At 46.9% G+C, this 24,899-nt stretch overlaps 1 protein-coding gene and 1 long non-coding RNA gene across 2 annotated transcripts in view; both read left to right on the top strand.

Moving 5' to 3' along the window:
* The window catches only part of LOC135572363 (dnaJ homolog subfamily C member 5-like), a 25,737-nt gene extending 8,294 nt beyond the window's left edge, over window positions 1–17,443 (top strand). The window contains exons 2-5 of the mRNA XM_065020055.1: window positions 8,557–8,730; window positions 13,922–14,135; window positions 15,464–15,635; window positions 16,837–17,443. Of these exons, the coding sequence (XP_064876127.1) occupies window positions 8,618–8,730; window positions 13,922–14,135; window positions 15,464–15,635; window positions 16,837–16,940 (603 nt within the window). The 5' untranslated portion in view covers window positions 8,557–8,617 and the 3' untranslated portion in view covers window positions 16,941–17,443. The remainder of the gene's footprint in view (window positions 1–8,556; window positions 8,731–13,921; window positions 14,136–15,463; window positions 15,636–16,836) is intronic.
* Window positions 17,444–19,452: 2,009 nt separating this feature from the next.
* On the top strand, window positions 19,453–24,899 carry LOC135572602 (uncharacterized). Its single transcript, XR_010464445.1, has 2 exons — window positions 19,453–23,686; window positions 23,718–24,899. It is a non-coding gene; the product is annotated as an uncharacterized LOC135572602 (long non-coding RNA).

The following is a 24,899-nucleotide window of genomic DNA, read 5'->3' as shown; positions in this document are numbered from 1 at the left end:
TGTCTCCAGTCTGGGCCACGCTGTTCTGTCTACAGTCTGGGCCACGCTGTTCTGTCTACAGTCTGGGCCACGCTGTTCTGTCTACAGTCTGGGCCACGCTGTTCTGTCTCCAGTCTGGGCCACGCTGTTCTGTCTACAGTCTGGGCCACGCTGTTCTGTCTACAGTCTGGGCCACGCTGTTCTGTCTCCAGTCTGGGCCACGCTGTTCTGTCTACAGTCTGGGCCACGCTGTTCTGTCTCCAGTCTGGGCCACGCTGTTCTGTCTACAGTCTGGGCCACGCTGTTCTGTCTGTCTCTGTTCTGTCTACAGTCTGGGCCACGCTGTTCTGTCTCCAGTCTGGGCCACGCTGTTCTGTCTACAGTCTGGGCCACGCTGTTCTGTCTACAGTCTGGGCCACGCTGTTCTGTCTACAGTCTGGGCCACGCTGTTCTGTCTCTGGGCAGTCTGGGGCCACGCTGTTCTGTCTACAGTCTGGGCCACGCTGTTCTGTCTACAGTCTGGGCCACGCTGTTCTGTCTCCAGTCTGTCTACAGTCTGGGCCACGCTGTTCTGTCTCCAGTCTGGGCCACGCTGTTCTGTCTCCAGTCTGGGCCACGCTGTTCTGTCTCCAGTCTGGGCCACTGGTCCAGTCTGGGCCACGCTGTTCTGTCTCCAGTCTGGGCCACGCTGTTCCAGTCTGGGCCACGCTGTTCTGTCTCCAGTCAGTGTTCTGTCTCCAGTCTGGGCCACGCTGTTCTGTCTACAGTCTGGGCCACGCTGTTCTGTCTCCAGTCTGGGCCACGCTGTTCTGTCTCCAGTCTGGGCCACGCTGTTCTGTCTCCAGTCTGGACTACGCTGTTCTGTCTCCAGTCTGGACTACGCTGTTCTGTCTACAGTCTGGGCCACGCTGTTCTGTCTCCAGTCTGGGCCACGCTGTTCTGTCTCCAGTCTGGGCCACGCTGTTCTGTCTCCAGTCTGGGCCACGCTGTTCTGTCTCCAGTCTGGGCCACGCTGTTCTGTCTACAGTCTGGGCCACGCTGTTCTGTCTCCAGTCTGGGCCACGCTGTTCTGTCTCCAGTCTGGGCCACGCTGTTCTGTCTCCAGTCTGGACTACGCTGTTCTGTCTCCAGTCTGGACTACGCTGTTCTGTCTACAGTCTGGGCCACGCTGTTCTGTCTCCAGTCTGGGCCACGCTGTTCTGTCTCCATTATGAAACTGAGAGGCCATTTGAAAGATAATCAACTCAATCAAGCTCTATTAGTGGCAATACAATGAATTACCTGGTTATAGCCTGCTGTGTTAATACAACTCTCATAGGTTGTGTGTGTGTGTGTAACCTTTATTTAACTAGGCAAGTCGGTTAATAACAAATTCTTATTTACAATAACAGCCTACACCGGCCAAACCCGGACGACGCTGGACCAATTGAGCGCCGCCCTATGGGACTCCCAATCACGGCCCGGTTGTGATACAGCCAGGATTCGAACCAGGGTGTCTGTAGTGACGCCTCTAGCACTGAGATGCAGTGTTTCGCTGTTCCTACTCGGTGGCCCCCGCGGTTCTGGGCTCATGGGTCATATAGCCCGGACCAGTCGTTATACTGAGGTGGTTTTTCCATCGTCACCATTACCTCAGACAGTCACTGCCATCTGTGATTAGCAGCCCACTCCACTACTCTGAGCCCTTATCACAGGAAAACACCTTGAGGCCCCTTTGTGGCCTGATTAACAATACACACCTGTTACTGTCCATGTAAATGAATTGCTGCAGGCTGTAAGTAATGTGGCACAGACATGCCAAGTGTTTCTAATACACCTGGCCACCCCTTGGCCCGCCCCGGCCACCCCTTGGCCCGCCCCGGCCACCCCTTGGCCCGCCCCGGCCTCACCTTGGCCCGCCCCGGCCTCACCTTGGCCCGCCCCGGCCTCACCTTGGCCCGCCCCGGCCACCCCCTGCCCGCCCGGCCTCCCCCTTGGCCCGCCCCGGCCACCCCTTGGCCCGCCCGGCCACCCCTTGGCCCGCCCGGCCACCCCTCCTTGGCCCGCCCGGCCTCCTTGGCCCGCCCGGCCTCCCCTTGGCCCGCCCGGCCTCCCCTTGGCCCGCCCGCCTCCCCTTGGCCCGCCCGCCCTCACCTTGGCCCGCCCCGCCCTCACCTTGGCCCGCCCCGCCTCCCCTTGGCCCGCCCGGCCTCCCCTTGGCCCGCCCCGGCCTCCCCTCCTATAGGTTCACCAGATGGGAAGTACAACGTGTAGGACTAGTTATCAACTGCTCTTTAGACTGTAGATCTTCCTGGAGACAGGCTCCTCCCCGACAGGCTCCGTAGCTATGGAAACACTCAAAAAGCCGGGCTAGGCGGTGATGATGATGGTGTCACGTGCACAGCCGGGACCTTATCTGATTCATGTTGAGGAGACATACACACGCGCGGCTCACCTGACGAGAGAGAGAGACGAGGAGAGACGTTCAACAGCTGGAAACCAGAGCATACAGTTTGTTTTTTAATTGAAGCAGTTAACAGGATACAGAATTGCTTCATCTTGTACATCAAACACTTAAATTCTGTTTTAATATGGGGAAAGTACTACATTTCCCAGAATGCATTAGTCTAACCCTCAAATTTAAATGTGTCATAAGCAGACGCTCTTACCCAGAGAGATTTACATGTGAGTAAGGGCATACTTTTTCGTACTGGTCCCCTCGTGGGAATCGAACCCACAACCCTGGCGATGCAAGCGCCACCGCTCTACCAGCTGAGCCACGCGGACTAAGTTGACCATAAATCCTTCAAAAAGAAGCCAAACAAACAAACAAAATGGTTGGTGGAAATATAATTGCCTATTCTAAACATTAAGTTTAAAAGCGTAAGCCTATATGAACATTGGTTTCTGGAAGTGTGTCCTATCAGATTCAAGGAAACTCATGCTCTATGACTGAGTGGAATTGCAGTGCAATTCAATTTCACTTCCTGTCAATCAAATAAAAAAAAATCTACATCCTGTTGTGGGGTGCCCAATTTGAATTTGAATTTCAACTTATGTTGGGAGTCAATTTCAAAATTCTCAATTGAGCGCAACCCAAGGGGTGGCAGGTAGCCTAGTGGTTAGAGGGTTGAGCCAGTAACTGAAAGGTTGCTAGATCGAATCCCCGAGCTGACAAAAATCTGTCGTTCTGCTCCTGAACAAGGCCCACTGTTCCTAGGTCAGTCGTTGTATAATAATTGAACTGACTTGCCTAGGTGCCATAAAGTCGTTGTACCCTGTAGATTATATTACCACCCTTGGCCTTCCCTCAATTTCTGAGATCTTGGCTGTGTTTCAAACTCATTAGAGACACACCATCCTCCACTTACCCTCGCCTTGTGCCCTTGCCTTGTGCCCTTGGGGGTAACCCTGGGGGTAACCCTAGCCTTGTGCCCTTGGGGGTAATTCCTGCGACAACAACCTTTGTCGTCGGTCCAAATGGTTAGACGAACAAGGGAAGCCCCTCAGTCCTCGTTTTTGGATCGAGTTTGCGAGTGTACAATTATGTTCACTCCGACGCCTGAAACGACCCATAATTCAATTCGCGACGATTGTATATCTGCTAAGAAAAGTGAGCCAAAACTTAAAAGCAATGTTAGTATTGAGAAGTCAATATACAAGTGAAAGTTTAAAAACAAAACAAATGTAAATAAGTTAGAAATTGTGCTATTAATGCACATGACGGCTCAAAGGCGTATCATAAAAGGATGTTTTTGTTTGGTTTAGCTTTTGGAAACGTTAGCTTGCGCACAACTTTCCCTGATATTACACTTATACATTGTCACTTTTGATTTTACCGGATATAGTCGGATGGCTAACATTCGATGTCTGCGGATGCGTTGTCTTCGAGGCCCAAGATATGAAATACAATCATAATTGACTGTATCGCATATAAATCACACACAACAGCTACCGCTGGTTCCATGACGACTGAAAACAACACAATTGTGGGACAAACGAGTGACACATTTTAAAATTAATTAATTCTCACCTCTCACCTTGCCCTGCCAGTGTCCACTCGTCAGACTTCATTAGAAGTGTCCACTTAATTTGAGGGTTGAGGGGGAGAGGGTGTGTGTTTGGAATGCAGCCCTAGTCTACTGGTAACTAGTGAGTCTACCCTCATCCTTCCCTACCCTACCCTCATCCTACCCTACCCTCATCCTTCCCTACCCTCATCCTTCCCTAGCCCTACCCTACCCTCATCCTTCCCTATCCCTACCCTACCCTCATCCTTCCCTATCCTACCCTCATCCTTCCCTAGCCCTACCCTGCCCTCATCCTTCCCTAGCCCTAACCTGCCCTCATCCTTCCCTAGCCCTACCCTACCCTCATCCTTCCCTAGCCCTAACCTGCCCTCATCCTTCCCTAGCCCTAACCTGCCCTCATCCTTCCCTAGCCCTAACCTGCCCTCATCCTTCCCTAGCCCTAACCTGCCCTCATCCTTCCCTAGCCCTAACCTGCCCTCATCCTTCCCTAGCCCTATCCTACCCTCATCCTTCCCTAGCCCTAACCTGCCCTCATCCTTCCCTAGCCCTAACCTGCCCTCATCCTAACCTGCCCTCATCCTTCCCTAGCCCTAACCTGCCCTCATCCTTCCCTAGCCCTAACCTGCCCTCATCCTTCCCTAGCCCTAACCTGCCCTCATCCTTCCCTAGCCCTAACCTGCCCTCATCCTTCCCTAGCCCTACCACAACACTGTTTTTAAAGGAGGTGCTGTGTTTACATCATATAGGTTAGCCCTGCCTATAGTGTGTGTGTGTGTGTACACACTGCCAGTATATGACATCATTGTTCGGAGTAGTCCTGGAGGAAACGGCAGCCGGTGACTCACTGATGTGGGAAATGTTTAATAATACTGATATAATGTCCCCTCTTCCTCCTCCTCTTCCTCCAGTCAGATAATAGTGACCTAATGTTTCCTCCTCCTCATCCTCCTCTTCCAGTCAGATAATACTGATCTAATGTCCCCTCTTCCTCCTCCTCTTCCTCTAGTCAGATAATACTGACCTAATGTTCCCTCCTCCTCATCCTCTTCCTCCAGTCAGATAATACTGACCTAATGTTCCCTCCTCCTCATCCTCCTCCAGTCAGATAATACTGACCTAATGTTTCCTCATCCTCCTCTTCCAGTCAGATAATACTGATCTAATGTTCCCTCTTCCTCCTCATCCTCCAGTCAGATAATACTGACCTAATGTCCCCTCCTCCTCATCCTCTTCCTCCAGTCAGATAATACTGACCTAATGTTCCCTCCTCCTCATCCTCCTCCAGTCAGATAATACTGACCTAATGTCCCCTCCTCCTCATCCTCTTCCTCCTCCAGTCAGATAATACTGACCTAATGTTCCCTCCTCCTCATCCTCCTCCAGTCAGATAATACTGACCTAATGTCCCCTCCTCCTCATCCTCATCCTCCTCCAGTCAGATAATACTGACCTAATGTCCCCTCCTCCTCATCCTCTTCCTCTTCCAGTCAGATAATACTGACCTAATGTTCCCTCCTCCTCATCCTCTTCCTCCAGTCAGATAATACTGACCTAATGTTTCCTCCTCCTCATCCTCCTCTTCCAGTCAGATAATACTGATCTAATGTCCCCTCTTCCTCCTCCTCTTCCTCTAGTCAGATAATACTGACCTAATGTTCCTTCCTCCTCATCCTCCAGTCAGATAATACTGACCTAATGTTCCCTCCTCCTCATCCTCTTCCTCCAGTCAGATAATACTGACCTAATGTTCCCTCCTCCTCATCCTCCAGTCAGATAATACTGACCTAATGTTTCCTCCTCCTCATCCTCCTCTTCCAGTCAGATAATACTGACCTAAAGTTCCCTCTTCCTCCTCCTCCAGTCAGATAATACTGACCTAATGTTCCCTCCTCCTCTTCCTCCAGTCAGATAATACTGACCTAATGTCCCCTCCTCCTCATCCTCTTCCTCCAGTCAGATAATACTGACCTAATGTTCCCTCTTCCTCCTCCTCCTCCTCCAGTCAGATAATAGTGACCTAATGTTCCCTCCTCCTCATCCTCTTCCTCCTCCAGTCAGATAATACTGACCTAATGTTCCCTCTTCCTCCTCCAGTCAGATAATACTGACCTAATGTTCCCTCCTCCTCATCCTCTTCCTCCTCCAGTCAGATAATACTGACCTAATGTTCCCTCTTCCTCCTCCAGTCAGATAATACTGACCTAATGTTCCCTCCTCTTCCTCCTCCAGTCAGATAATAGTGGTCAAAGGAGCCAGCCTTCTGCCCAGGTGTCACGTGAGGTTGTGTGTGCCGCACTTCAACCCTTCCCCCTAACACTATGGGCCCCACCCACTGGCCTTTACTCACTGATCTAGGACCAGTTACCCTCCCCATAGCCTAACCTGAAGGAGGAATAGAGAGCCAATCATGGAGGAATATTAAATAACTGAGCCCAGATCAGTCGGAGTTTAGGACTGCTGGCTCTGGCTCTACCCCTGGTTAATCCCACAGGGCTGTCAAAGGAAATGAGCAGATTATCCTCAATCAGCGGTATGTCCTGCTGCGTGGGTGCCTTACTGCCTGCCTGACTGCCTGCTTACTGCCTGCCTGACTGCCTGCCTCTTGGGGTTATTTTTGTGCAGTGGCCCTGTCAGGGCAGGCAGGCAAGGTGAGGCTGTGAATAGCCTGAAAATGACCCAGAGGGAGAGGGTCATGGAGTCTGGACTGCCTCTAAAATGACCCAGAGGGAGAGGGTCATGTAGTCTGGACTGCCTCTAAAATGACCCAGAGGGAGAGGGTCATGGAGTCTGGACTGCCTCTAAAATGACCCAGAGGGAGAGGGTCATGGAGTCTGGACTGCCTCTAAAATGACCCAGAGGGAGAGGGTCGTGGAGTCTGGACTGCCTCTAAAATGACCCAGAGGGAGAGGGTCATGGAGTCTGGACTGCCTCTAAAATGACCCAGAGGGAGAGGGTCATGGTGTCTGGACTGCCTCTAAAATGACCCAGAGGGAGAGTAAACACTCTGTCTATTGGCTAATAGGCTGCGTAACTTTGAAGATCTGACTAAAGAGTAGAGTAGCCTGTCCCCTCCCAGCCCACAGTTTTAGATGGATTTGACCAGTTTCTGGAAAGAATTGACACACACACAAACACACACACTCTCTCTCTCTCTACCTCTCTCTACCTCTCTCTCTCTACCTCTCTCTCTCTCTCTCTCTACCTCTCTCTCTCTCGCACCTCTCTCTACCTCTCTCTACCTCTCTCTACCTCTCTCTACCTCTCTCTCTCTCTCTACCTCTCTCTCTCTCTCTCTCTCTACCTCTCTCTCTCTCTCTACCTCTCTCTCTCTCTCTACCTCTCTCTCTCGTACCTCTCTCTACCTCTCTCTCTCTGACAGACAGAGGCATTTGTATATTCCTCTCTGAGATCCAGCGCCTTCAGAAAGTATTCAGACCCCTTGACTTTTTCCACATTTTGTTACGTTACAGCCTTATTCTGAAATTGATTAAATAATGGTTTTCCCTTAGCAATCTACACACAATACCCCATAATGACATCACAATACCCCATAATGACATCACAATACCCCATTAATGACATCACAATACCCCATAATGACATCACAATACCCCATAATGACATCACAATACCCCATTAATGACATCACAATACCCCATAATGACATCACAATACCCCATAATGAGAAATCAAAAATTCTTTGATGTATTAAAAATAAAGTATTCAGACCCTTTGCTATGAGAGCTCCGGGTGCATCCTGTTCCCATTGATCATCCTTGAGATGTTTCTACAACTTGATTGGAGTCCATCTGTGGTAAATTCAAATGATTGGACATGATTTGGAAAGGCACACACCTGTCTATATAAGGTCCCACTGTTGACGGTGCATGTCAGAGCAAGGGTATAAATTAAAAAAATGTCTCCAGCATTGAAAGTCCCCAAGAACACAGTGGCCTCCATCATTCTTAAATGGAAGAAGTTTGGAACCACCAAGACTCTTCCTAGAGCTGGTCGCCCGGCCAAACTGAGCAACTGGAGGAGAAGGGCCTTGGTCAGGGAGGTGACCAAGAACCCGATGGTCTCTCTGACAGATCTCCAGAGCTCCTCTTTGTAGATGGGAGAAACTTCCAGAAGGACAACCATCTCTGCAGCACTTCACCAATCAGACCTTTATGGTAGAGTGGCCAGACGGAAGCCACTCCTCAGTAAAAGGCACATGACAGCCTGTTTGGAGTTTTCCAAAAGGCACCTAAAGAATCTGACCATGAGAAACAAGATTCTCCGTTTCAAGATTGACCATCTCCCCAAATACAGGTGTGCCAAGCTTGTAGCGTCATACCCAAGAAGACTCGAGTCTGTAATCGCTGCCAAAGGTGCTTCAACAAAGTACTGAGTAAAGGGTCTGAATACTTATGTAAATGTGATTTCAGTTTTTTAAATGTTTATTAATTAGCAAATCTCTCCTTCTATCCACCTCTCTTCTCTTCCCCCTCTCTCTCTTCTCTCTCCCTTCTCTCACCCCCTCTCTCTTTCACTCTTCTCTCCCTTCTCTCTCACCCTCTCTTAGACTGGTGAGGTTGTGAGCGAACAAGGGAGAGTGTGAGAGAGAGACTGAAAGAGTGGTCGTCATGGCAGCTGAGGCGCAGAGACAGCGGTCTCTGTCTACGTCAGGAGACTCGCTCTACCTGGTCCTGGGGATCGACAAGAGCGCCTCGCCGGAGGACATCAAGAAGTCCTACAGGTAACACTATACACCACTATACCAGGACATCAAGAAGTCCTACAGGTAACACTATACACCACTACACCAGGACATCAAGAAGTCCTACAGGTAACACTATACACCACTACACCAGGACATCAAGAAGTCCTACAGGTAACACTATACACCACTATACCAGGACATCAAGACGTCCTACAGGTAACACTATACACCACTATACCAGGACATCAAGAAGTCCTACAGGTAACACTATACACCACTATACCAGGACATCAAGAAGTCCTACAGGTAACACTATACACCACTATACCAGGACATCAAGAAGTCCTACAGGTAACACTATACACCACTATACCAGGACATCAAGAAGTCCTACAGGTAACACTACACCAGGACATCAAGAAGTCCTACAGGTAACACTATACACCACTATACCAGGACATCAAGAAGTCCTACAGGTAACACTATACACCACTATACCAGGACATCAAGAAGTCCTACAGGTAACACTATACACCACTATACCAGGACATCAAGAAGTCCTACAGGTAACACTATACACCACTACACCAGGACATCAAGAAGTCCTACAGGTAACACTATACACCACTATACCAGGACATCAAGAAGTCCTACAGGTAACACTATACACCACTACACCAGGACATCAAGAAGTCCTACAGGTAACACTATACACCACTATACCAGGACATCAAGAAGTCCTACAGGTAACACTATACACCACTATACCAGGACATCAAGAAGTCCTACAGGTAACACTATACACCACTATACCAGGACATCAAGACGTCCTACAGGTAACACTATACACCACTATACCAGGACATCAAGAAGTCCTACAGGTAACACTATACACCACTATACCAGGACATCAAGAAGTCCTACAGGTAACACTATACACCACTACACCAGGACATCAAGAAGTCCTACAGGTAACACTATACACCACTATACCAGGACATCAAGAAGTCCTACAGGTAACACTATACACCACTATACCAGGACATCAAGACGTCCTACAGGTAACACTATACACCACTATACCAGGACATCAAGAAGTCCTACAGGTAACACTATACACCACTATACCAGGACATCAAGAAGTCCTACAGGTAACACTATACACCACTACACCAGGACATCAAGAAGTCCTACAGGTAACACTATACACCACTATACCAGGACATCAAGAAGTCCTACAGGTAACACTATACACCACTACACCAGGACATCAAGAAGTCCTACAGGTAACACTATACACCACTATACCAGGACATCAAGAAGTCCTACAGGTAACACTATACACCACTATACCAGGACATCAAGAAGTCCTACAGGTAACACTACACCAGGACATCAAGAAGTCCTACAGGTAACACTACACCAGGACATCAAGAAGTCCTACAGGTAACACTACACCAGGACATCAAGAAGTCCTACAGGTAACACTATACCAGGACATCAAGAAGTCCTACAGGTAACACTACACCAGGACATCAAGAAGTCCTACAGGTAACACTACACCAGGACATCAAGAAGTCCTACAGGTAACACTACACCAGGACATCAAGAAGTCCTACAGGTAACACTATACCAGGACATCAAGAAGTCCTACAGGTAACACTATACACCACTATACCAGGACATCAAGAAGTCCTACAGGTAACACTACACCAGGACATCAAGAAGTCCTACAGGTAACACTATACCAGGACATCAAGAAGTCCTACAGGTAACACTACACCAGGACATCAAGAAGTCCTACAGGTAACACTATACACCACTATACCAGGACATCAAGAAGTCCTACAGGTAACACTATACACCACTATACCAGGACATCAAGAAGTCCTACAGGTAACACTATACACCACTACACCAGGACATCAAGAAGTCCTACAGGTAACACTATACACCACTACACCAGGACATCAAGAAGTCCTACAGGTAACACTATACACCACTACACCAGGACATCAAGAAGTCCTACAGGTAACACTATACACCACTAGACCAGGACATCAAGAAGTCCTACAGGTAACACTATACACCACTAGACCAGGACATCAAGAAGTCCTACAGGTAACACTATACACCACTATACCAGGACATCAAGAAGTCCTACAGGTAACACTATACACCACTAGACCAGGACATCAAGAAGTCCTACAGGTAACACTATACACCACTACACCAGGACATCAAGAAGTCCTACAGGTAACACTATACACCACTATACCAGGACATCAAGAAGTCCTACAGGTAACACTATACACCACTACACCAGGACATCAAGAAGTCCTACAGGTAACACTATACACCACTATACCAGGACATCAAGAAGTCCTACAGGTAACACTATACACCACTAGACCAGGACATCAAGAAGTCCTACAGGTAACACTATACACCACTAGACCAGGACATCAAGAAGTCCTACAGGTAACACTATACACCACTATACCAGGACATCAAGAAGTCTTACAGGTAACACTATACACCACTATACCAGGACATCAAGAAGTCCTACAGGTAACACTATACACCACTAGACCAGGACATCAAGAAGTCCTACAGGTAACACTATACACCACTATACCAGGACATCAAGAAGTCCTACAGGTAACACTATACACCACTACACCAGGACATCAAGAAGTCCTACAGGTAACACTATACACCACTACACCAGGACATCAAGAAGTCCTACAGGTAACACTATACACCACTAGACCAGGACATCAAGAAGTCCTACAGGTAACACTATACACCACTATACCAGGACATCAAGAAGTCCTACAGGTAACACTATACACCACTATACCAGGACATCAAGAAGTCCTACAGGTAACACTATACACCACTACACCAGGACATCAAGAAGTCCTACAGGTAACACTATACACCACTACACCAGGACATCAAGACGTCCTACAGGTAACACTATACACCACTACACCAGGACATCAAGAAGTCCTACAGGTAACACTATACACCACTATACCAGGACATCAAGAAGTCCTACAGGTAACACTATACACCACTAGACCAGGACATCAAGAAGTCCTACAGGTAACACTATACACCACTAGACCAGGACATCAAGAAGTCCTACAGGTAACACTATACACCACTACACCAGGACATCAAGAAGTCCTACAGGTAACACTATACACCACTATACCAGGACATCAAGACGTCCTACAGGTAACACTATACACCACTATACCAGGACATCAAGAAGTCCTACAGGTAACACTATACACCACTATACCAGGACATCAAGAAGTCCTACAGGTAACACTATACACCACTACACCAGGACATCAAGAAGTCCTACAGGTAACACTATACACCACTACACCAGGACACGACACGCTATTAGTAGACAACACCTGAACTCTACCTGGTCTTGGGGGGGTCATCAAATCAAATTTATTTATAAAGCCCTTCTTACATCAGCTGATATCTCAAAGTGCTCAGAAACCCAGCCTAAAACCCCAAACAGCAAGCAATGCAGGTGTAGAAGCACGGTGGCTAGGAAAAACTCCCTAGAAAGGCCTAAACCTAGGAAGAAACCTAGAGAGGAACCAGGCTATGTGGGGTGGCCAGTCCTCTTCTGGCTGTGCCGGGTGGAGATTATAACAGAACATGGCCAAGATGTTCAAATGTTCATAAATGACCAGCATGGTCGAATAATAATAAGGCAGAACAGTAGAAACTGGAGCAGCAGCACGGCCAGGTGGACTGGGGACAGCAAGGAGTCATCATGCCAGGTAGTCCTGAGGCATGGTTCTCCGAGAGAGAAAGAAAGAAAGAAAGAAAGAGAGAATTAAAGAGAGCATACTTAAATTCACACAGGACACTGGATAGGAAAGGAGAAGTATTCCAGATACAACAGACTGACCCTAGCCCCCCGACACAAACTAGTGCAGCATAAATACTGGAAGCTGAGACAGTAGGGGTCAGGAGACACTGTGGCTCCACTGAGGACACCCCCGGACAGGGCCAAACAGGAAGGATATAACCCCACCCACTTTTCCAAAGCACAGCCCCCACACCACTAGAGGGATATCTTCAAGCACCAACTTACCATCCTGAGACAAGGCCGAGTATAGCCCACGAAGATCTCTGCCACGGCACAACCCAAGGGGGGGCGCCAACCCAGACAGGAAGATCACATCAGTGACTCAACCCACTCAAGGGACGCACCCCTCCCAGGGACGGCATGGAAGAGCACCAGTAAGCCAGTGACTCAGCCCCTGTAATAGGGTTAGAGGCAGAGAATCCCAGTGGAAAGAGGGGAACCGGCCAGGCAGAGACAGCAAGGGTGGTTCGTTGCTCCAGAGGCTTTCCGTTCACCTTCACACTCCTGGGCCAGACTACACTCAATCATATGACCCACTGAAGAGATGAGTCTTCAGTAAAGACTTAAAGGTTGAGACCGAGTCTGCGTCTCTCACATGGCAAGGCAGACCATTCCATAAAATGGGTCAATTGTGCACCGCCCCATGAGTCTCCCGGTCGTGGCTGGCTGCGACAGAGCCTGGACTCGAACCCAGAATCTCTAGTGGCACAGCTAGAGAGCCTGGACTCGAACCCAGAATCTCTAGTGGCACAGCTAGAGAGCCTGGACTCGAACCCAGAATCTCTAGTGGCACAGCTAGAGAGCCTGGACTCGAACCCAGAATCTCTAGTGGCACAGCTAGCACTGCAATGCAGTGTCTTAGATCACTGCACCACTCGGGAGGCCTCTCTCTTCCTCTTGGGTGTCAGCTCAGCTGTAATGGATCCAGTTGTAGACACTAAATCACACTCCTGAATCCCACCGGGCAGAACCTCAACGGTGGCAGTCATAAAGTAATTGTCTGACTAATGTAGCAGACTGGGTTTGTGGTCTAGAAGCTAATTTGATGTAGGTAATGCGACCATGAGGAGGGAGTGACTTCCTATTATGACTGTTCACTATGAGACACAGTCCACTAGACTTCCTGTTATCACTGTCCAATAGACTTCCTGTTATCACTGTCCACTAGAGGGCAACAGAGATGTAGTGCATGAGGGCTGAACATTGAAATAGGGGACAGAAGTGATTGTTTTACGTTTGGCTGAAACACGTTAAATTCTATTTGTTTCATCATTCTGTCATTGTCTCTCTCATAACCACACCTGTTCTCCGTCCAATCAGGAAACTGGCCCTGAAGTTCCACCCAGACAAGAACCCAGACAACCCCGAGGCTGCTGATAAGTTTAAGGAAATCAACAGCGCCCACGCCATCCTGAACGACTGTACCAAGAGGAACATCTATGACAAGTATGGATCCCTGGGACTGTACGTGGCCGAGCAGTTTGGAGAGGAGAACGTCAACACCTACTTTGTCCTCTCCTCCTGGTGGGCTAAGGTAAGACAACGTATCTCTGTGGTGGGCTAAGGTAAGACAACGTATCTCCTCCTGGTGGGCTAAGGTAAGACAACGTATCTCTGTGGTGGGCTAAGGTAAGACAACGTATCTGTGTGGTGGTGGGCTAAGGTAAGACAACGTATCTCTGTGGTGGGCTAAGGTAAGACAACGTATCTCTGTGGTGGGCTAAGGTAAGACAACGTATCTCCTCCTGGTGGGCTAAGGTAAGACAACGTATCTGTGTGGTGGTGGTGGGCTAAGGTAAGACAACGTATCTCTGTGGTGGGCTAAGGTAAGACAACGTATCTCCTCCTGGTGGGCTAAGGTAAGACAACGTATCTGTGTGGTGGTGGTGGTGGGCTAAGGTAAGACAACGTATCTCTGTGGTGGGCTAAGGTAAGACAACGTATCTCCTCCTGGTGGGCTAAGGTAAGACAACGTATCTGTGTGGTGGTGGTGGTGGGCTAAGGTAAGACAACGTATCTCTGTGGTGGGCTAAGGTAAGACAACGTATCTGTGTGGTGGGCTAAGGTAAGACAACGTATCTCTGTGGTGGGCTAAGGTAAGACAACGTATCTGTGTGTGGTGGGCTAAGGTAAGACAACGTATCTCTGTGGTGGGCTAAGGTAAGACAACGTATCTCCTCCTGGTGGGCTAAGGTAAGACAACGTATCTGTGTGTGGTGGTGGTGGGCTAAGGTAAGACAACGTATCTGTGTGGTGGGCTAAGGTAAGACAACGTATCTCTGTGGTGGGCTAAGGTAAGACAACGTATCTCTGTGGTGGGCTAAGGTAAGACAACGTATCTCTGTGGTGGGCTAAGGTAAGACAACGTATCTCTGTGTGTGTGGTGGGCGTTGTGTGTGTGTGTGTGTGGTGGTGGGCTAAGGTAAGACAACGTATCTCTGTGTGTGTGGTGGTGGAGGGGGGGGGGGGGCGTTTTGTGTGTGTGTGTGTGGTGGTGGAGGGGGGCGTTGTGTGTGTGTGTGTGTGTGTGGTGGTGGTGGGCTAAGGTAAGACAACGTATCTGTGTGTGTGTGTGGTGGTGGGTGGAATGTTGTGTGTGTGGTGGTGGAGGGGGGGGGGCGTTGTGTGTGTGTGTGTGTGCCTCTGTCAAGAAGATGGAATCAATGAGGGGGTCGTCCACGCTAGTTAGACCCTCAGCTTAGAAAGCCAAATGATACCCCAGTAAATGTAGTGATGGACGTGGGGTTTATGATTAGTCACCGGTAAATTTCACCTCTCAAAGATACATTTTTGTTTTGTTTTAAGTCATCAGTTTGTGCGTCTCACCTCTGACCTCTCCCTGACGGTCTCCTCTGTCTGCAGGGCCTGTTCATCTTCTGTGGCTTGGCGACTGGCTGCTACTTCTGCTGCTGTCTGTGCTGCTGCTGTAACTGCTGCTGTGGGAAGTGTAAACCGCGGCCGCCCATGGACCAGGAACCAGAGTTCTACGTCTCCCCTGAAGACCTGGAGGCACAGATGCAGTCTGACGAGAGAGGTGAGGAGTTTAACCAATCAACCAATAGAACTAGAGGTAAGAGAGGTGAGGAGTTTAACCAATCAATCAATAGAACTAGAGGTAAGAGAGGTGATGAGTTTAATCAATCAATCAATAGAACTAGAGGTGAGGAGTTTAATCAATCAATCAATAGAACTATAGGTGAGGAGTTTAATCAATCAATCAATAGAACTATAGGTGAGGAGTTTAATCAATCAATCAATAGAACTAGAGGTGAGGAGTTTAATCAATCAATCAATAGAACTATAGGTGAGGAGTTTAATCAATCAATCAATAGAACTAGAGGTGAGGAGTTTAATCAATCAATCAATAGAACTATAGGTGAGGAGTTTAATCAATCAATCAATAGAACTAGAGGTGAGGAGTTTAATCAATCAATCAATCAATAGAACTAGAGGTGAGGAGTTTAATCAATCAATCAATAGAACTAGAGGTGAGGAGTTTAATCAATCAATCAATCAATAGAACTAGAGGTGAGGAGTTTAATCAATCAATCAATCAATACAACTATAGGTGAGGAGTTTAATCAATCAATCAATAGAACTATAGGTAAGAGAGGTGATGAGTTTAACCAATCAATCAATAGAACTAGAGGTGAGGAGTTTAATCAATCAACCAATACAACTATAGGTGAGGAGTTTAATCAATCAATCAATACAACTAGAGGTAAGAGAGGTGAGGAGTTTAACCAATCTATTGTTAAGTAGAGTGGATTTTCACTTGGTTAAATGAAGGGAAGGATAGAGAGGATTTGATCCCAGGCAGGGAACTGGTCATTAGGACAGTTTAACTGGCCAGTCCAACCTGGTCATTAGGACAGTTTAACTGGCCAGTCCAACCTGGTCATTAGGACAGTTTAACTGGCCAGTCCAACCTGGTCATTAGGACAGTTTAACTGGCCAGTCCAACCTGGTCATTAGAACAGTTTAACTGGCCAGTCCAACCTGGTCATTAGGACAGTTTAACTGGTCAGTCCAACCTGGTCATAACAGTTGAACTCTGGTCAGTCCCCTGTAACCTGGTCAGTATAACAGTTGAACTCTGGTCAGTCCAACCTGGCCATAACAGTTGAATTCTGGTCAGCCCAACCTGGGCCTGTGGGTTGGTCAGGTGGTTGAAGCTGCCACCAATAACACAGTTATTTAGATTTGTAACATCTGTGTGTGTTGTCCCCCCCCAGACGTTGGTGGTGACCCCATCATGATGCAGCCGTCTGGAACAGAGACCACCAGGCTGACGTCAGACAACCACTCCTCCTACCGGACCGACACCGGATACAACTAAACCCCCTGTACCCTCTACACCGGATACAACTAAACCCCATGTACCCCTACCCTCTACACCGGATACAACTAAACCCCCTGTACTCTCTACACCAGATACAACTAAACCCCCTTTACCCCTACTCTCTACACCAGATACAACTAAACCCCCTGTACCCCTACTCTCTACACCGGATACAACTAAACCCCCTGTACTCTCTACACCAGATACAACTAAACCCCCTGTACCCCTACTCTCTATACCAGATACAACTAAACCCCCTGTACTCCTACCCTCTACACCAGATACAACTAAACCCCCTGTACTCTCTACACCAGATACAACTAAGCCCCCTGTACCCTCTACACCAGATACAACTAAACCCCCTGTACCCCTACTCTCTACACCAGATACAACTAAACCCCCTGTACCCCTACTCTCTACACCGGATACAACTAAACCCCCTGTACCCCTACTCTCTACACCAGATACAACTAAACCCCCTGTACCCCTACTCTCTACACCGGATACAACTAAACCCCTGTACCCCTACTCTCTACACCAGATACAACTAAACCCCTGTACCCTCTACACCAGATACAACTAAACCCCCTGTACCCTCTACACCTGATACAACTAAACCCCTGTACCCTCTACACCAGATACAACTAAACCCCCTGTACCCTCTACACCAGATACAACTAAACCCCTGTACCCCTACTCTCTACACCAGATACAACTAAACCCCCTGTACCCCTACACCAGATACAACTAAACCCCTGTACCCCTACTCTCTACACCGGATACAACTAAACCCCTGTACCCTCTACACCGGATACAACTAAACCCCTGTACCCTCTACACCAGATACAACTAAACCCCTGTACCCTCTACACCAGATACAACTAAACCCCCTGTACCCCTACTCTCTACACCAGATACAACTAAACCCCTGTACCCCTACACCAGATACAACTAAACCCCCTGTACCCCTACTCTCTACACCGGATACAACTAAACCCCCTGTACCCTCTACACCGGATACAACTAAACCCCCTGTACCCTCTACACCTGATACAACTAAACCCCATGTACCCCTACTCTCTACACCAGATACAACTAAACCCCCTGTACCCCTACTCTCTACACCGGATACAACTAAACCCCCTGTACTCTCTACACCAGATACAACTAAACCCCCTGTACCCCTACTCTCTACACCAGATACAACTAAACCCCCTGTACCCCTACCCTCTACACCAGATACAACTAAACCCCCTGTACTCTCTACACCAGATACAACTAAGCCCCCTGTACCCTCTACACCAGATACAACTAAACCCCCTGTACCCTCTACACCAGATACAACTAAACCCCCTGTACCCCTACTCTCTACACCGGATACAACTAAACCCCCTGTACCCCTACTCTCTACACCAGATACAACTAAACCCCCTGTACCCCTACTCTCTACACCAGATACAACTAAACCCCTGTACCCCTACTCTCTACACCGGATACAACTAAACCCCCTGTACCCTCTACACCGGATACAACTAAACCCCTGTACCCCTACTCTCTACACCAGATACAACTAAACCCCTGTACCCTCTACACCAGATACAACTAAACCCCTGTACCCTCTACACCTGATACAACTAAACCCCTGTACCCTCTACACCAGATACAACTAAACCCCTGTACCCCTACTCTCTACACCAGATACAACTAAACCCCCTGTACCCCTACTCTCTACACCAGATACAACTAAACCCCTGTACCCCTACACCAGATACAACTAAACCCCCTGTACCCCTACTCTCTACACCGGATACAACTAAACCCCTGTACCCCTACTCTCTACACCGGATACAACTAAACCCCTGTACCCTCTACACCAGATACAACTAAACCCCTGTACCCCTACTCTCTACACCAGATACAACTAAACCCCCTGTACCCCTACTCTCTACACCGGATACAACTAAACCCCTACCCCTGTACTCTCTACACCAGATACAACTAAACCCCTGTACCCCTACTCTCTACACCAGATACAACTAAACCCCTGTACCCCTACCCTCTACACCAGATACAACTAAACCCCTGTACTCTCTACACCAGATACAACTAAGCCCCTGTACCCTCTACACCAGATACAACTAAACCCCTGTACCCTCTACACCAGATACAACTAAACCCCCTGTACCCTCTACACCAGATACAACTAAACCCCTGTACCCTCTACACCAGATACAACTAAACCCCCTGTACCCTCTACACCAGATACAACTAAACCCCCTGTACCCTCTACACCAGATACAACTAAACCCCTGTACCCTCTACACCAGATACAACTAAACCCCTGTACCCTCTACACCAGATACAACTAAACCCCCTGTACCCTCTACACCAGATACAACTAAACCCCTGTACCCTCTACACCAGATACAACTAAACCCCTGTACCCTCTACACCAGATACAACTAAACCCCCTGTACCCCTACTCTCTACACCAGATACAACTAAACCCCTGTACCCCTACTCTCTACACCAGATACAACTAAACCCCCTGTACCCCTACTCTCTACACCAGATACAACTAAACCCCCTGTACCCTCTACACAGGATACAACTAAACCCCCTGTACCCCTACTCTCTACACCAGATACAACTAAACCCCCTGTACCCTCTACACCAGATACAACTAAACCCCCTGTACCCCTACTCTCTACACCAGATACAACTAAACCCCCTGTACCCCTACTCCCTTCACCGGCTACAACTAAGCTCACCTAAACCTACACTTTGTACCCCCCCTACCCTCTACACTCTATTGCCCTACACCACTATCCTGCCCCTGAGAAGGAGAGTAGAGGACACAAGAGCGAGAGGAAGATGGCAAGGAGGATGAGGAGGTCACATATCTTTGTGCTCCATCTGACAGATTGAGATTTTGTTTTTCATGAAAGAAATGCGAAGTAATATACAGTGGGGAGAACTAGTATTTGATAACCTGCAGAATCGGCCGTGTTTCGTATTTACGAAGCATGTAGAGGTCTGTAATTTTTTTATCATAGGAACACTTTAACTGTATATATAATAATATAAATAAAATGCTAATTAATTACTTAAAAATCATACAATGTGATTTTCTGGATTTTTGGATTTAGATTCCGTCTCTCACAGTTGAAGTGTACCTATGATAAACATTACAGACCTCTACATGCTTTGTAAGTAGGAAAACCTGCAAAATCGGCAGTGTATCAAATACTTGTTCTCCCCACTGTGTGTGTGTGTGTATGTATGTATGTATGTATATAAGTAAGGGATAAGGTACTGTAGAAGTAAGGAATGAAGATGCCGAAGTTCTGCGCATTACCTTGGGAAAAATGGAGGACAAGGCAGAGCCGAGTCTCTTTGCGGAGGTCATTTTTCTAAGATAGTGTACAGAACGTCGGCGTCTATCCCGCTTATACCACAGTTACCAAAGAGAACAATACTAAAGCACACATTTATCGGTAGGAAAAACATTTTTTGTCAATTATTTTTTTATAAGACAATTCATGCTTTCTCATCTTTTGGTTGCTAGAGACGTGACCCAGTCGTCCGTTCAATACTGTCCTTCTTATCTCTTACTTGTTAACTAGCCAACTAGCTAGGGCTAACACAGTCACGACGTCGGCAGCCAGAGTAACAGCAAAGTAGCTGGATTTTTGTTTAAGCTGTTTTCTAGTGACATTCATTTAGATAATGAGCTAATGATCCCCCCCCCCCAAAAAAAAAAAAAAAAAATCCTGGCATAGTGCCTTCTCATCATTACGAGGAGATCACATTGCATATCAAACACTAACGCTAGGCTAGACGCTAAGTAGCTAAATAGTTTGTTGCTAGCAAACCTGCTAATATGACAACCTAATTCAAACATATCAATTACTGAAAACAGCTGGACAAACTCGAAATGTCACGTGGCAGGATTTGAAAGCATAGCGCCCATTTGCGTTACGACTACCGACAGTAAGGGGACCGGAGAAATCCATGTTCATCACACACCACGTTGGGTCGTCAGATACTCCAAAAGAAAATGTTCGAAAGCAACAACAACAAAAAAGCTAAATCAATTGCTACCTAGATAGACCTGCGTTTGGGTGGTTGTTGGTTTAGCTTTCTGTAACTTTGTAGTGTGGGCTGCATGTGTGTCGGTGCTTATTGCGTTATGATTACAAAGTGAGCCCCGTTATCTTTCCCAACTGTCCCATTTATATCTGGGTTTTAATGTCCAGTCTAGATTGTCCTTCTAGCTAATCAGAAACGAGTATTCAACAATGCTGTGGTATAATTTAAAGTAATGCTTTACTTTTGTTTAAACTGATCCCCAACACCGCTAAACACACAGCAACAACTTGTCTGAGACATTTCTGGTCTGTTCATCTCTTAGAAGGGTTTTAATATCTGTTTCCACCTTGTATGTGTGGGTTGGAGTTTTTTTTTTAACTTGTTTCTGACTCAGAAAGCAGGAAGTAGATCCTTCAAAGCAGGAAGTAGATCCTTCAAAGCAGGAAGTAGATCCTTCAAAGCAGGAAGTAGATCCTTCAAAGCAGGAAGTAGATCCTTCAAAGCAGGAAGTTAAATGTGAAATTATTGCTTTTTAATGAAAATTCCACTATATTTTGGACAATCATGGCAGGCATCTGAGGCAGAGCTGTGTCCTTTGTACCTCACCGACAATACTTGGTCTTCTGTGTTGTTGTTATTTGTGAACTCAGGTTCCCGTTTTATCTAATATTAGGTTGTGGTTGAAGATCTGATAACATTCGGTATCAAAAAATATGCAAAAATAGAGAAAATCGGAAGCTACTTTTTCACGGCATGGTATTCCAAACTTTACACTTACATCGCTCGAATATCGAGAAGATTCAAATACTGCTCGTTTTTTTTTCTCCCCTGAAACTTGACTTTTTTTTCGTCCTCATGCTAAGCTAGCAGTAGCCACAGTATCTTCTGGTAAATTACACCTACTTATACTTTTATTGTGGACACAATATAGTGTGGACAGTAGAATGATTTTCATTCATTTCTCTGAGGACAACATCTTCATTTAACTCCATGTCATCAGGCGGATGCTGTCCCTCTTCCTCTACTTTCTCCTCCTCTTCCTCACTTCTTCCACTCCTCTGCTCTGGCTCTCTGTGTGTTTTCTCTCCAATACTACTACTACCACCACTACTACAACCTCAACGCGCACACGTGTGTGTGTGTGTGTGTGTGTGTGTGTACACACTACAGTGTGTGTGTGTTAGTGTACTCCAAATGCCTCCCTCTCTGAACCTGGTACTACCACAAATCTATTTTTAACTGCTTGTGTTTTAGTTTTCATATTTTCTGCAAGGAAGTAATGTTAAATGTAACTGGTGTATGTATGTATGTTAGGATTTTATTAAGTTGTCTATTTTGAGTTTCGCAAAACAACCGTTTTTTTTGTTTTTCTTTCTCTCGATTATTTGAGTTTTTATTGATGTTGTCGGAGAAGGGAGGATAAGATTTCAAGATATCCAAAGTAGTGGTCGTCTGTTGGCCCACAGATCTGTATGTAGTCCGACTCTGCAACTGAATAGGAGAACACGGGATGTGTCCCAAAAATGGAATCATATTCCCGAAGTAGTGCACTACTTTTGGCCTGAGTCCAATGGGTCCTGATCAAAAAGTAGTGCACTACATAGGGATTAAGGTGCTATTTGGGATGTGCACTTTAAAAATAAAAATAAAACACCGTCAGTAGTCTTCTCTTCTTTCCAGTAACTTTCCCCAAAATCCTCTGGTTTTCCAAATAATTCAGGGATTCTAGGAATTTCAGGGTAAAGTTACTGGAATTTTGCAACACTTAGCCCCTCCCACTAGCACTCCGTTACTCCTTAGACTCTAGCCAATCGTCTTTGAGCAGTGTGGTGGTTGTATGTAAGCGTGATGTAATGCGATGATGAATCTCCGTGTGTTTTTAGATGTATTTTGTTGTTCGACCTCGTTTTACCTCGTGTTTTGGGAGGCTGTGGTATTTACTCACACCTTTTCAGTGGCAATCTAAACATTTTTATCTACTTGTCATTTTTATTTTGTCATAGCCTGAGTGCCGGTCTGTTTATGCGATCATACCATCTCCTTGTAATGGATAAGGACATTTTAATGGTGGCAAGAGAAAACAGGTCTGGGACCAGGCTAACTGGCAACCAACAGGTCTGGGACCAGGCTAACTGGCAACAAACAGGTCTGGGACCAGGCTAACTGGCAACAAACAGGTCTGGGACCAGGCTAACTGGCAACAAACAGGTCTGGGACCAGGCTAACTGGCAACAAACAGGTCTGGGACCAGGCTAACTGGCAACAAACAGGTCTGGGACCAGGCTAACTGGCAACAAACAGGTCTGGGACCAGGCTAACTGGAAAGAACAAACAGGTCTGGGACCAGGCTAACTGGAAAGAACAAACAGGTCTGGGACCAGGCTAACTGGAAAGAACAAACAGGTCTGGGACCAGGCTAACTGGCAACAAACAGGTCTGGGACCAGGCTTACTGGCAACAAACAGGTCTGGGACCAGGCTAACTGGCAACAATCAGGTCTGGGACCAGGCTAACTGGCAACAATCAGGTCTGGGACCAGGCTAACTGGCAACAATCAGGTCTGGGACCAGGCTAACTGGCAACAATCAGGTCTGGGACCAGGCTAACTGGCAACAATCAGGTCTGGGACCAGGCTAACTGGCAACAAACAGGTCTGGGACCAGGCTAACTGTCAACAATCAGGTCTGGGACCAGGCTAACTGGCAACAATCAGGTCTGGGACCAGGCTAACTGGCAACAATCAGGTCTGGGACCAGGCTAACTGGCAACAATCAGGTCTGGGACCAGGCTAACTGGCAACAAACAGGTCTGGGACCAGGCTAACTGGCAACAAACAGGTCTGGGACCAGGCTAACTGGCAACAAACAGGTCTGGGACCAGGCTAACTGGCAACAATCAGGTCTGGGACCAGGCTAACTGGCAACAAACAGGTCTGGGACCAGGCTAACTGGAAAGAACAAACAAATCTGGGACCAGGCTAACTGGCAAGAGAAAACAGGTCTGGGACCAGGCTCGTTTTTTTACACTCCAGTCTGTCTGAGAGCATCTTCCTTTGTATTCCCTCCTTTCTTTTCGTTTATTTCTAAGAAGATTCTATTATCAAGTGAGACATTTTTTTTATTTTTAAATTTGTTGTAGTTGTTCTTCAATGTCCCGCCCACTGCAGTCTCATTTTGATTTGATTGGTTGTATTACGACGGAGATGTGGTTGTCCCACCTAGCTTATCGTAACATGAATGCACTAACTTGTAAATCGCTCTGGATAAGAATATCTGTTATCATGATGACGTTGACAAATGAAATGCTATTTCTGGGACTTCTTTCTCCTCTGCGATATTAAACATGCAACTTGTCTGAGTGAATGCAATGTGTATACAATAATAAGTTATTCCGGATCAAGAAAAAAACATTATTTTAGAAACTTACAAAAAAAAAAAAGTTTGTGCGAAATATAACGATAAAATTATAATGACACATTTATTTGTATTTATTAAATTTTTGTTCTCTTTTTAATAAATGAATGTCGTTTTTTTTTGTTTTTTTTTAACTAGGCAAGTCAGTTAAGAACAAATTGTTATTTACAATGACGGCCTACACTGGCCAAAACCGTAACCCGGACGACGCTGGACCAATTGTGCACCGCCCTATGGGTCTCCCAATCACGGCCGTTAGTTAAGTTTAAATGGTATGTAAAACTAGGTGTGGCCATTTTGAATGAATGGTTGAGATCTCCTGTACGTTTAGTGGAAGCACGTAGAAGTTAGGAGTTTTATGTTTTAGCATGGTCATCTACTGTGTCTGAAAGAGAGAATGAAGGTCATTTATCAGATGTGCTGTTGTAAAAAAATAAATGTTTGATGCTTA

This window comes from Oncorhynchus nerka, linkage group LG7, assembly GCF_034236695.1.
Source record: "Oncorhynchus nerka isolate Pitt River linkage group LG7, Oner_Uvic_2.0, whole genome shotgun sequence".
Classification (NCBI taxonomy): Eukaryota; Metazoa; Chordata; class Actinopteri; order Salmoniformes; family Salmonidae; genus Oncorhynchus; species Oncorhynchus nerka.
The sequence above is the reverse complement of the archived record's forward strand: the minus strand, read 5'-3'. Positions and strand labels throughout refer to the sequence as shown.